The 14,134-nt window shown below is 46.4% G+C and overlaps 1 protein-coding gene across 1 annotated transcript in view; it reads left to right on the top strand.

The window, feature by feature from the left end:
- DGKD (diacylglycerol kinase delta) overlaps window positions 1-14,134 on the top strand; it is a 52,413-nt gene that overhangs the window by 3,548 nt on the left and 34,731 nt on the right. The window contains exons 2-3 of the mRNA XM_015871048.2: window positions 7,613-7,723; window positions 8,375-8,455. Of these exons, the coding sequence (XP_015726534.1) occupies window positions 7,613-7,723; window positions 8,375-8,455 (192 nt within the window). The remainder of the gene's footprint in view (window positions 1-7,612; window positions 7,724-8,374; window positions 8,456-14,134) is intronic.

Below are 14,134 nucleotides of genomic sequence, written 5' to 3'. Positions count from 1 at the left end.
TATATATTTCAGCAGAGTTGCAAACAGCAAGCAGCTCTCCAGGCTCACTTGGCTCTTGGAAGCTATCGTGCTCTGGTAGCAGAGATGTCAGGTTCATTTACACTGAAAAGCAGGATAAATGAGTGGGGCTGTGTTTGCTGTGCCTGTTCTACTGGGGCTCCAGTCTCTGTGCTGTTGTGTGGATGGATCTCTGATGTGAGTGGGCAACAAAATGCAATGTGGAATGGGGAGGGGGGGGGAGGGAGGGGGGTCAGAGTGTTTCCTCTCCTTGGTGTGCAGGCTGAGCTGTGCTTGGTCACATCAGGCCTGTGAGCACCTGAAGGAAGCTCACCCTTTTTTCCCCTTAATTACCACATGAATAGGAGCATCCTATTCCTCCCAGCTCCATGCTGCCATTGCTGCACTGTCAGTTTGCCTCGCTGCTGGGGATTTTTGGATGCCATGTGAAAGCAACAGCTGTTACTTCCTCTCTAAAAACAAAACAAAGCACAAAACCACACACGCTTGTAGCTTTTCTCCTTCTAACTATAGCTCAGGTTCCAGGAACTAAAGGGCTCGCGTAAAACTCTTGCCTGTTTTGAGAACATAGATTTACCACTGAGACTGCATTGCACAATGCGCACCGTGAGGCTGGTAATGGTTCCTTCAAACAAAATTAGAGACAAAATAAGTATTTTTTTATTGCAAGGATTTTGACTTTCGTAGAATCACAGAATGGCCTGGGTTGAAAAGGCTGACGATGCTCATCTCATTCCAACCCCCTGCTGTGTGCAGGGTCACAACCAGCAGCCCAGGCTGCCCAGAGCCACATCCAGCCTGGCCTTGAATGCCTGCAGGGATGGGGCATCCACAGCCTCCTTGGGCAACCTGTGCCAGTGCGTCACCACCCTCTGGGTGAAAAACTTCCTCCCAAGATCCAACCTAAACCTCCCCTGTCTCAGTTTAAAACCATTCCCCTTGTCCTTAGGTGGTTCTGCTTGCACTGAGAGCCTCCCAATGGAGAAGCTGGCCCTGCAGGCTCAGTGTAAGCTCAGCTGCATTGGTGATTGACTGATGTGCCAACAGGCCTTTTGGTTTTGGGGAAAATCTCATATTGTCGCAGTTGGATGAGCTTTACATCTGCTAACTATTTTCGTGTTGTGGTTTTCTTTTTTCTTTTTTTTTTTAATAAAAAGGAAACACCATCTTGGTTGCATAACGTTTGCATCAGGCACGTTATGTTTGAGTCTTGTGAGTTGCAATCAGTTCAGCCATGTCACGTTCTGATGGGGAGTGGTGACACCATCTCCATTTCCCCCACGCAAACTGGGTTGCGTGCACCTTGCAGGGAAGGCAGTGGGGCAGCTCTGCACCCCAGGGCACACTGCTGGCCCTGGAGGGAAACAAAATCTATTCCTGAGCTTTTATTACAAATCAGCCTTCTGGGAACATGTGCCAGAGCCTTCTCTGCTGCTCAGCTCAGAGTTAAAGTGGTGTTCCCAGGGCTGCACACCTCTCCCCTGTTGTTGCTGGTGCTCGTTGTGATGTCTTGGCATGGTCAGAGGTATCTGCGGGACGTTAAAACAGGGAAAGTGGAAAAACAAATGAAAAACTTTGGAGTATCCTTTAAAAGCCATCGCGAATGGGTGAGGGGAAAACAAAACTTAAAAGCATAGGTTGTTTAATACATAAATATGGAAAATCTGATAAGGACAATTGTTACAGATGAGATAAAAATAAATTCCGTGATATTGTAAGTATTAATTAAGTGGCTGGGGGCCAAGAGCTGCTCTTAGTGGCACAGTCCTCCTGGAAGTCCACTTGGAATGGAAGGTGCGTGGTCTGGCCCTGCTCTGCCGGCACTGCCCTGCTGTGGGCATGTAGGGGCTGCTCCTGTGCCTCCCCCTGTTGGGATTTGCTCCTCATCCTCCAGGTAAGGCTTTTGCTTTCCCACATCCTGCACTTCCCAGACCTGTCCTTTCTGCTGCCCCTTCCCTCCTCACCGGCCTGCAGGATGGGAAGCATGGGATGGCAGTGTGGGGAGGGATGTAGTTCTGTATGTGTCATTTAAGGTGGCAGAAAAAACTAACAGCGTATTTCTTATATTTGTCCTTCAGTGTACGGAGTTCATGTTTAATCGGTACCCTTCAAAATTGTAACCTGTTCCAAAGTTTTCGGGTAACTTTTAAACCTGTTGCTGCTCCTTGCTGTGGTTATCTCTGTGGATAGATTGGAGTGCTTACAGAAGTGAATTGTTCGCAGTAGCAGCAGCTGAAAATGGCACTGAAAGGAGCTGCTTCAAGGACCCTGTTCCATATCCTCCAGCTGCAGAGTTAACTGGCAAAGAACGAGGTATTTGAGCCTTGTTTGCCAGTGCCACGCTGGTTCAAACTGCAGCCTGGCTGAGTACAGACTCCTGTTTTCATTTCCAAGAATGATGCTACATTTCTGGTGCTGGTGCCCCTCACCATCACTTCCAGGGATGGGCCATCTCCTGTTCCGCCATGGTTGTGCTCAGGTCTGTGCTGCAGCCTGGCATGGGGCTTCCCAGTGAGTAGCACACAGGTTACTGAAACACAGAGGTACCGAGTGGTGTGTGCTGAGGGCCCAGGCAGCCCCTCATCGACATGAGCACGGCTTCTATCACTGCACAGCGGGCTCCCAGCCCTCACTTCTGTCTTTGCATTTGATTCTTGTGGCTGACCTCTGGTTTTCTCTTATTTTTTCCTTTATCTGAAGTGTTTTTGTTGCAATGAGTGCTCCTACTGTCCCATCCTTTTCATAAGAAGTGGTGGTGCATTTTTCACCTGTGCAAGGTCCACTGCTTTTAATGCAGAATTGACCAGCAGGACCAAGCACCCTGTGTAAGTGCTTGTGCTGTGCTGCAGATCTTTGTGTCCCGTACTCAGGATTGCTTTACTGATCCAGATTTCCCCCTCAGTGCTTCCTGGAGTTAATTTCCAGGGTGTGACCACTGTCTGCTGGAAGGATGTTGCTCTCGGATTAGCTTGTTAACCCCCAGCCTTTTGACCTCTTGTGTCTTATTCTGTAGGCTTGGTTAGATTTATTCCCATCGCCGCTTTGTTGGGTTTTCTCTATTTGTACGTAATTACCAGTTCTGTATTGATGACCCCAGGGAGCTTTATAGGACTATCCACTCTGGATCCGTGCTTGCCTCAGCACAGCAAAAGCACCTTGATATTGCTGCAATGCCCCACTTGCACAGAGCTGCATGGTCCCTTGGTGGGTGGATGCAGAGAGAGCCTGTCAGCTCTGCACGTGCCTGGTTACTTGGCTCTCTCCTTCCTGTGCTCTGCTTCCTTAGCTTGCTATTTGTTGTTTGGCATCAGCACCCAGCTCGTCGTTCTGCAGGGTACACAAATAAAAGCAATCTGCGTCCCACGCCTTTTAATGCTCTGAAGACACATGGCCAACAGAGCAACCCAGATGCCGAAGACTTTGGTATGTAGGACTCTTGCTGCTTAGATAGCTTTGAATGTGCTTTTGTGTGGTTGTTTTCTGCCCTTCAGATATTTATAAGCATTGATCGGATTCTCTCTCAGCCTTCTCCAGGCTGAACAATCCCAGGGCTCTCAGCCTTCCCTCGTAAGGGAGATGATCCAGGCAGGAGGAACAGCAGTAACCCGGTGAGCAGTTGAGGTGTGATGTGATTGCTATTTTTACTAGAACCAGTTGTGTTATTGGGGTAAGAAGCATTTCATCTGTGTAGGCTGGCTCTGGGATCTCTGATGTGGGCTATGGGTTGCAGAGGTACCTCAGACAAAGAAGACTGCAAGAAACAAGAGCTTGTGTGACTGGCTTTGTGCATGCCTACTGCTTGTCTCTTGCTTTGCAGGGCCATGTGAAGACAAACTGGGTCCTGGAGCCCTTGAAACCATCCCCACAGGGGCAGTGACAAAGCTTCCGTGTCACTGGTTTGGGGCTAGGCCTTACCTCTGCACCCGTTTTGGAAGGACAGATCTGAGGACATCCTATTGCTCATGTTTGCATGGGGATCAGTGATATGGGGGCAGGGGGTTGTGCTGCTCGTGGTGGGCTGAATTTTTTCCTGCAGGAAGTTGCTTTTCTTCAAGGCCACTGATAAATAATGAAATGCCAGAAATTTCTTAGGCCTTCCAGCTGTCAAGTCATGTTCTTTGCAGAGATGCTGAAGACCCTGCCCTGTTCAGTGACTGTTGCTTTGCATTTGTGCAGCAATCTTTTTCATGCTGTCCAGTGCTGTGACCAAGGGGTGACTGGTGAAGCCAGGAGCACATCACTGCAGGTTCCTCCAGGAAGCCATTTGTCACAGTGTTGTTCACCCATGGCACACCATGGGACACCAGGTAGAAACATGCAGCCAGATGGCAGCAGCTCCATCAGGGAGGCCCTATGTTCATCCTGATAGGATGGGCTCCTACTCCCACCTCACCATGATTCAGAGCAGTAGCTTCTCCCATGGGATCCAGCTAAAAGGGACGTTAAAATGGCTTCAGTTCTTTTTTTTTCCTTTATGGAAGAAGTAATTCTGTTGTGGTCTCAGTGAGCTGCGTTGCTCTTAGTCTGATAGAAGGAGATCTTCAGATAAGTGTTGCATAGGGACTGTGGGCAGCAGGAGCTCTCTCTCCCCCCTTTCATTTCAGCTGTCACCCCGCTGCCGGGCCCTCTCCCCAGCTCATTCTGTTCAGCCGCATTCCTCTGCAAGCAGCAAGTCCTTTGGCTGTAAAATTAGAACAGAGGAGGAGAAAGGCAGCGATGTCTGAATCATTTCATAAAGTCATCTTGATCTTATCTCCAGCCCTTTCCGCCCAAACCCACCAAACTCTTAGCGAGCGCTGTGCCTATAAATAGAAGAGCAGCTCGTGCGGAGCTGGGCAGCTCGGAACCCAGGCTGTTTGTGAGCAGTGTGTGTGTGAGAGCCGCTGCTTGCCGGCCTTTCATGTCTGAGGTATGCAACAGGGAGGTCTGCTATAGATAGGGGCTGTGCAGTGACACACACCGCTCGTTAGGGAGGAGCGAAGTGACCTCCGGAATTGTTGCCTTTTGGTTGGAGAAAAAACAAAAAAACAAAAAAAAAGAGAGGATGCTGTTTAAATGAGGCATGGAGGAATGCACGGCCTGTGCAGAGGTGAGTGAGCCCTGCATTGGAGGAGCAGCAGCACCAGGAGCACAGGGCACGCTGCACTGCATGTCGCTGATCTGCTGGGCCGGGCAGGAGCGTGGGGGGCTCTGGCTGACCCCAGAGCAAGAATGTCTGTGAATAAGCAGAGCAGCAAAGGTCTGACATCTCCTCCTGCAAGCTGCTATTTTTGCTCAGGCTGCTGGCTGACTTGCTATCTTCTGGCTTTGCATCCTGGGAGTCTTCCCCATTCCTTTCTGCCTTCAGTTCAGGGCTTTGCAGAATTCGGTGGCTGCTTTCTCTGTCTCGTTTTTTAATGATATGTGCTTTGGCCAAGGAATGCAGAGAGATCCCTCCATGTTTACGTTCTAATCTGGAATGATCTCTTGCCATTTTTTCCATTCCCTTCTCTGTAGCCTTAATGCTGAGGCAAACTGCAGAGGTGTGCATGTGTGTAGCAGTAGCACGGCTGGGCAGTGCTGATGTCCTGCATGGCAGGTGGGGGCATGGGGAGTGCGAATGACTTCTGGGGTGTCTTGTGAAAAGTACCTGGGGCGAATGTACCTGTCTTCATTTCTTTGTTCTGGTCTAGATTTCAGTGTTCTGGCAGTGAAGGTGCTGCTGGGTCAGCCTTTGAATTCCATTTTCTGTTATGCTGAAGCTTTAGATTCAGATCGTGGCTGAGCTTCCGATTCTCTGCTTGGTAATATGGAGCCCAAAGTTAGCTTAAAATCTTGGTTCTGAGAATCCCTGCTATGCTTTTAACTTTGGATACTAAAGGCATTGCCAGATGCCTTATGGCTGCATGCAGCGTGTTCCCACAGCCCTGTCCCTGCGGTACCAGTGACAGCAGGAGCCGAGTGCCCTTTGGCAGCCACCTCGGAGGTGCAGGAACATATGTGGGAGACACGAGCTCAGCCTTTGGTTGTGCATTTTGCTGTCTCTCTGCCCTTGTTTCCAGCCCAGTGCAGGAGGGCAAGGGAGGCTATGGAGTCCAGCGTCGCACAGAGCCCGCTCCCCTCCAGCCCATGGTGCAGGCCCTGCTATGTGGGGACAGCCCCGTTCAGCAGGAGAGCAGTCGTGTCGGCAGGCGGATGTTTCTCCTTAGAGTCAGCACTTTCTTCCAAGTGCTTTTTGAGGAAACTCTGAGCTTGGCAAGGGCCGGTGCGTGTGGAAAGTATTAAAATCTGCAGCTGTTTCAAAAAGGAAAGACCCACATTAGAAATATATATAGCATTTTAAAAGCAAGTTTAGTGCCCTGGAAAGGATTTCTAAAACAATGTAAACCCTTTGGATCAGCGAGAGTATTTATTTTGTGCTCTGTAGTAGCCTGGCAGTGGGCACACAGTGCTGTGTGGTGAATTAATTGCTGCTCATCGGTTGACATAACCGTGTGACAAACATGAGCTGGTTGCAGACCTCGGCTTTGTTGGAATGGTGTAATTTTCCTGGCACTGAGATACAGAATAACCTGTCTTACAAGGTTGCTGGACCATTTGTTTCCTGTGCTCTAACTGGGTGCTTATCACATTCAGCTTTCTCAGATAGAAGTGGGTTCCAGGGGCTGTTTCTTGGGGAGGGAAGTGGGTTCCAAAGGTTCCACACAGCACCGAGGCAGTACCTCCCATCACTAACTTGGGGCTGAACCCTCAACTCTGGCTTTTCTGCTTTTTGCCTCTCTAAGCTGAAGTTTCTGAGGCTGTTTGGATGTAGCTGTTGGTATTCCAAGTCTGTCTTCAGCAAAGGAATCAAATGTATTTGACAGAGCAGAATGAAGTGCATGTGGATTAAATACTTACCCCTACTTATGTATAGTATGTGAGCGAGCATATGGGACTGTGCATGCTGGTATGACAATCAAATTATAAAGCAGTAAAAAAAGAAAAGGGGAAAAAAAGAAAAAAAAAAGCAGTGTGCGTAGACAGTTTTGGCACTGCAGCCCTGGGAAATGGCAGACAGCCAGAGTGTGCTGAGGGAGAGCCAAGGCTGTCTGAAGAATGCCGAGCACTGAGGTTGGATGCAGCTCCTTCGCTCTAGTTTCACTCCATCCTGTGTGCCTGCAGCCTGCCAGGTAGATGCAGATGATATCACAAAGCAGAGCTGGAGACAAGTGGCAGAGATGCTGTGCTTGTAATGAAATAGCAATTAGATGAAAGGCACCATTACCTGCACCTGAAGTCTGACCTCAATGAGTTTAACTGTTATGGCCCCCAAGTCATTGTTAGACTTTGCGATGCTGGTTCAGTCATAAGTGACTTATCTGTGTTGGTATAGTGATAGTGCCGGAGACAAAGATCAGGCCCCACCCCATGTGGGTTATGTGTTGGGATGGTTTGATCTCGATCAGTTCCTCTTGTTTATATGAATGAATTTGTTAAGCGCTTCCAGCAGAGGGCACTAAGATTATTGGTCTCAAGCTGCAGTCTCTGTTGGTATGCATATATATGGGGAGAACATAAAAAGTTCTGGAAAGTAAAATGTGGGCTTCACCTCTGTCCTCTCCTTGTTTTGTAGACTGTCATCAAAGAGGGGATGCTGATGAAACAGACCAGCTCCTTCCAGCGCTGGAAGAGACGATATTTTAAGCTGCGAGGGCGAACGCTCTACTATGCAAAAACTGCTAAGGTGAGGTGCTGAAAATACATTATGTTCCAGGGGAAGAAGTCAGTGTATGAGTCTTGGAGACAGACGGGAGCATGTGCTCTGAAAGCACCTGTCTTAAGGTTTTGCAGCTGCTGGAAGCTGTGTTTCACCTCACACTTGAACCTCCCTGAGGTTTTCTAAGTAAAGCATCGTGTAGACCTGCAATACCTTTTTTTTTCCCTCTTAGTGCTGGGAAATGGGCAGTGAATCTATAGAAAATGAAGTAGAAGGGAGAGAGCGTGAATGAAAAGAGGAAGTGGAGGGAACAAGGAAGGCAAGAACTTATCACGCAATCAGAGGGCAGCCAAGCATCTGCTTTAGTATGCTGATAGTTCACTAGATACCATTCTGACTTCTTTCACTAGAATTAAGCCTACAGTATTTTTTTGTTTATTTATTTAATTCTTTTAAGTAGTCCCCTAATAAAAATCAAGTCACTGGTTTCACTGACTGAAGACAGGCAAATGTGAGCACTGCTGTATGAAGCCAGGCTTCTGGGTCCACATGCCTTGTGGACTGGGCTTTCTCTTCAGATCATGCAAGGCTCTGATGGGGTGTGCTAAGCAGGCGTACAGTCTGCTGCTTATATACCTAATTCACTGATTCATTGAGGTTTCAATTTTTTCTTTCCAGTCCATTATTTTTGATGAGGTGGATCTGACAGATGCCAGTGTGGCAGAATCCAGCACTAAGAACGTCAACAACAGCTTCACGGTAAGACTGTCACATTATTTTCCATTCTTCTTGCATCTTTCAGTCATTCACTTCTCTTTTGCACAGCTTAAAAACATCTGAACAATCTTTGCAGCCTATTTACTTACAAAAAAGTGTACCTGGACTTATTTTTCCTTCCAGCAGCCATAGTTCATCTCTGTGCCCATGGGAAGTACTTCAAGTTGCTATTTAAGATGCTGAAGTTTTGCATTCAAGCTCTTACCTATAAGCTAGGAAAGTCTGGTAGAATCCATACACACTGTAGGACAGAAAAATGCATTATGCTGAGGGAGTTCAGGGTGGGGGGGATGTTTATGCTGGAAGTTTTGCTAAAGGATTTTTGCCCTTCAGCTCTGAAAATATGTAAACTTTTTTTTGCTGACTTTATTTGTATGTGGATGTATGTGTGTTTATGCATGCAAGCTATAATATAGAGGAAAGCAAAAAGAGGAACAGAGAAAAGAAGTTGCGTAGAGATAAACACGCAGCTTCCCATGGACTCACAAGGGAGGAGGGAGTGAAAATAGGAAACAAGATTGATTTAAGGCAACATGAAGGAGGGAGCAATCCAGGTGGAGGAAGAAAACCGATCCTGCTGGTGACCAAGACTGAACAGTGTGGCTTGCTCTGCAATAGAGACCCACTGCTTTAAACAAACACATGTAGCAAAGGGTATTTCCATCATGCAGCTGTAACTTTTGGCTTTGTAGTACTCAGGCAAAGCAGCTATTGTGCCATCTGTAGATTAAACATGTTTGAAATGTTTCCTGCATCAATAATTGGACATGTAGGATGCCCATCTGCATCTGACAGTAAAGACAGAACAGGTGTCAGTGCATGTGCACACAGAGAAGGCTTCTGCAGCAATTTCTGTAGGAGATACATTCTTGAAAATGTAAGGTTATTTTTCTGTCAATAATACGTTTTGTTTCACTTTTTCCATATGTAAAATAAGGCCGATTTTTCAGATTAAGAAAAATGTGCTTTTGCTTATTATTGGAGTTGAGAGAGAGGTGATCTCTGTCAGAGGCACTGGATTTATGCATGGGAAGAAATTTGCACTCAAATTGTCCCCATCTGAATCCAGAAGTGAGTTACTTCCATGAGTACAGTTCCTCTCTCTGATGGTTCCTGCCTTTCCTAAGGGGTAAGAAGTTTCAAGATTACTCAAGCATTCAAGTAGCAGAGAGAGTTTGCACTGTCTCCAGCTGATCGCTGTATCCTGGGCGCTCAGGTGAGCCACAGGAAAAAGTCTCACTTCATGTCTTTCTGCTCTGTCTACCATGCCTTAGAGTCGGCTTTGGCTGCAGTTTACTGTGAGCTATAAAAATGCTTTGAAAATCAGGTTACTGCTGTTGTTCTGTCACATCACTGCATTGGATTCCTTGCAGTCTTGCTATTTTCTCTTGGGTTGTTTTTTTTTTGTTGTTGTTATTGTTTGTTTGGGTTTGGGTTTTTTTTGGGGGGGGGATAGGGGAAGGTGGTTTGAGAGCACTCTGTGTCCCTCCTGTACATCCCCAGCTTAGTTCATTTCTAAAATCCAGAGTTCTTGGCATTTTCTTTCCTGTTTCAGATCAGTGGGATTCACTGATGAGGGTTTGCCCTAAAGTGGAAACATCAAACAATCTGTGTCGTAAAACAGTTGCTTTGGAGTTGGATGTGTTTTGGCTGTTCTTCTGTTGCTTTTTCTTTGTGGGAGACTGGTAGTTTTGGATTTAGGAAAAACTGATTTATTTGTGGGTAAACTCATCTGCTGTCCATGTCCATACTGCTTAAGGTAGAGGTTCTACCAGGCAGGAGGTATCTGGTTTAGTTCATAAGGTGGAATAAGCTCAAACTTAGTATTGTCTGCTTGTTCTCTATCTGTTGTCCAGGTTGCCTATCCTTTACCCTAGAACAATTTGCATTACATTAACACTTTGAATCTCAAACTGTGTTTTTGTTGTTGGAGTCTCATCTCTACTACTTGTTCTTTTTTCAGTCTCTTAGACATTCCTTGGGCAGTTCTTGATTCTACTTCAAATGGAAAAGTACATCTGAAGGCAGTGGAGAGTAGATCAGCTCTGTGAGTGAGCTTCATGAGTGATGTTCCTCATTCAAGAAGAATAAGGTTAAAAAATAAAGCTGCCAATAAATGGCAGCCAGCAGAAGAGAGAGGAAAGTGAATATTAAGATGCAGACCTCTTCCTTTAATAACGAGAGCATATGATATGGGTTCCACTGTTGTTTACTCGGTCACTTTCAGTGTTCGTATCCTGTTTGCACAGGCTGTAGTCAGGACAGTTTTCAGGACTGCTACCCAAAGTTAATGGATGCATGGCCATAAAATGTTGTGGGAACATGTGACTAAGAGCATCTCTGAGTGTAAGATGTTGTGCAGCTGCGTCCCTTGAGAGGTGTAAGGAAAAGCTTTATGTTTAGCTATTGTTCCTTTAGGTCAGGCACAGTGGCTGCAGTTATTTAGCAGGAAGCTTCCAGGAACAAATCGTATAGCAGCCCCACAGCAGGCCTCCCTTCTCAGGAGGATTGGAGATGCAGTATTTGCTTGTTTGGTCACATCTCTGTCATTATAAGACAGAATTAATTCTTTGTGGATGTCTGGGCTGTACGTGACTGCTTCTTCCCACGTGTAATCCCATAGTACCTGCTGTACACATCTCTCACCAGGGGATTTTGCAATGGCTGCTGTCTTCCACAATGCCTCAGAATGAATCTTCTATGGTGCTACCCAGGGATAACCATGGCGTGCACTCTCAGCTTTGTGCTGGCATCACAGCAATCTTCCTGGTGAACTTTTGAGTGAATGGTCATTTCTAGCTGGTTCACATGATGCACTAGATGTAGTTTTTTATGTGCAGCACTTGGCTGCAGTGGTTACTGACATTCTGGACACTAAAGGGTGATTATCATCTTGCAGAGCTGAGAATAAGTGCATTGCAATACTTTGCAATGCTAAAGTTATCCAGTAGTTTGAACCTCTAGACACCATTTCTTCATACTGAGAACAGAAAGGAGCTCTGTTTTTGTTACACCAGTATCATAAAACTTCTTTGCGTTCTGTGAGGACCTTCAGTAATGGCCAGACACAGAGAGGCTGGGAGTTCTCCATGCCTTTGGCTTCATGCAGAAAGCAGAGCTTCTCATTTGTGGCATAGTTTGGTGGGACACGCTGATTTAAAACATGTTCTCCTGAGGGAATGCAGAGCCTTCCTTGTTACTCCAGGAAGAGTTCTGCATTTTGCCCTGGTACTTCAGACACACTTATTTCTAGGAGGGTGGTCAGCTTTTATCCTGAATGCTCACCATCAGTGTGTGCCTCCACATGTATGCCTTGTGAAATGGAGGTCAGCAGACAGATGTGAGTGGGTGAACTCAGTGCCTGATGCTAACTTCTGAGCTGAGCTTGCCCAGCCATACCCTCTAGCACCCCGTTTCTCTGATATAAAGCCCATAAAATGTGGGTGGTACAGATTGCTTTATTGTATGTTGCCCAGGCTGATGTTTTGCCACCACAGCTGTCCACTCAACAGCCTCTGAAAGGACTTTGGGCCACCTCCGTAAGCCTACTTTTGTAAATCTTTGTGTGGTGAACAAATCCTTACTTCTCAGGTTGGTGTGTTGGCTGAGGATCTGTTCTTTTCTAAGAGGTACCGAATGAATTAGACCTCCTGCTTCCAATATGATGAGCAAAGCTAATGAAATGAGTTCTTATTAGTTCGTTGACTCTTCCTTGGCTTAAACAGGATTTATATGTAGCCGTAGGGGGAAAAAAATCTAGTGTATGTAATAATAATAGTAATAAAACACTTATAAACAGGAGGGGGCCTAGGAAGAGCCCTTAGATCTTTTCAGGTTCATCTCTTTTGTTCTCATATGATTTTCACCTGGTGTTTTTGTGTTTCCTACTTAGCACTTGCAAATGGCGATGTGGACTTTCACCCTCTTTCATATAACTTTTTACATGGGTTTCAACTTACACTTTCCAGCTAGTCTTACTCAGTGCTTTGAGAACCCACCAGAGAGAGCTCTGTGGAGAGAGATGTGGGTCGTTTGATTCCTTCCAGAAGTTCAGATTGGATGCAGCAAATCATTAAGCACCAGGAGTCATGCTGTTCACCCTTCCTACATAAGTTAAAGTTTCTTCAGTGGAAGAGGTGGAGCTTGAACTCCTGTGCTCCTGCAAAGTCTTTTCTATTGGGAAGTACCTCTCAGCTCAGCCTCAGACAGGAAGCAGTGTATTATTACAGTCAGTGCCTGCCCCTCTGCTTTGCTGCCAGCAGAAGGAGACTTATCCCAGCTCCTCCTTAAGCAGACAGCTAATCAGCTCGTGGCAAGTGGAACACAGCTGGGTCAGACTGACCACAGAGTCCTGTCCATTGCATGTCAAGCCATCTGGTTAGTCGTCTTCCTGAGGGAGTAGGCTGCTCTGGATACTACTTTAGAGGACGATTGAACATCAAAGGTAAGAGCAGGAGTCTTGAGTTTTCTGGATAGAGCAATGAGAAAATTAGCACCTGTGCCAGCATAAGAGCTGATCAGGAGCTCACATTCTTTGGAATAAGTGTGCTGCACACTCCCACTGTTTGGTGATCTCTCCTGACTGGACTTAGGAACTGAAATTCTCCAGAACTGGTATATAGGGAAATGTGTCTGCAGTGTTGGAAAAGCTGCACCTACCAGTTAAGAAATGCTGTTTATTAACTGATGATTCACCCTAACCAATGTTCCAGGAGAGAGGAAGTGCTGAGATTAAGGTAATACCTCTTCTTCAGAGCACTTGTGTGACTGGAGGCAGAGAGGGCTGTGGCAGGTTGAGGGGCAGAGGGCTGCTGGTGTTCCTGTGGAGAGCACACTGTCACCTTGGAGAAGCAGCGCGGGTGTCATTCTCCAGCTGGATGGAAGCCTGAGGTGTGCTGCAATTTTTATTATTGCCAGTTTGTTACTTAGAGTTGTCTTTATTCAGCAGCAGAGATTCTGGATCCTGTGTTGTGAGGTTCTGTGTGAGTGACTGTTCTCCTTCAGACTGTATGCTTTTGATGTGTTGTCCCAGGAGTTGTTGATGTTGTGGAGAAAGAGCATAGATCTTCATTTGGGGGTAATTAACCTGTCCTAAAAACTAAGGGTAAGGTGGAGGTGAACAAAATACTGTGGTGCTGAGTGTGTTCCCGTATGGGGAGAGTGTGTTGATGGCTGCAGATTTGTCTTACAATGTAGTGAGAGTACCTTTACATTTCCTCTGATTTTGTGTCAAATTAAATTGTTTGTGCTTTTAATGTGCAGTTAATTCTTTTTTTTGCAGAGAAAACAGCAAAGTCTTCTCTGCAGAACTGGGTGCTGAAGGAGTGAATAGAGCTGTCAAAGCTGCCTGTCAGACAGCACAGGTCTACTGCACATGTTGAGCTCAGGAGCTGTGTGTCTGTATAGCGCAGAACTTGAAGCAGAGGAACTTGAAACCAGATGAGCTAGAAACAGGAGGAGCCTGGATCAGAGGTTACTTGTGATGGTTTGAAATATAAGCTTTGAGAACGAGCATGTGACTTTTTGAAGGTGAAAGAACACGAGAACTTCTATTGCTGCTTTCAGGTCAGGCTTGGACTCATAGGGATCAGTGAATTCTATATGGTTTAGCACATGCACAGGTTCCCCAAACTGCCCTATATCACCTCAGCGCTGTTAAAA

This window comes from Coturnix japonica, chromosome 9, assembly GCF_001577835.2.
Source record: "Coturnix japonica isolate 7356 chromosome 9, Coturnix japonica 2.1, whole genome shotgun sequence".
Classification (NCBI taxonomy): Eukaryota; Metazoa; Chordata; class Aves; order Galliformes; family Phasianidae; genus Coturnix; species Coturnix japonica.
Note: the sequence above shows the minus strand (reverse complement) of the source record. Positions and strands in the feature narration are given on the sequence as shown.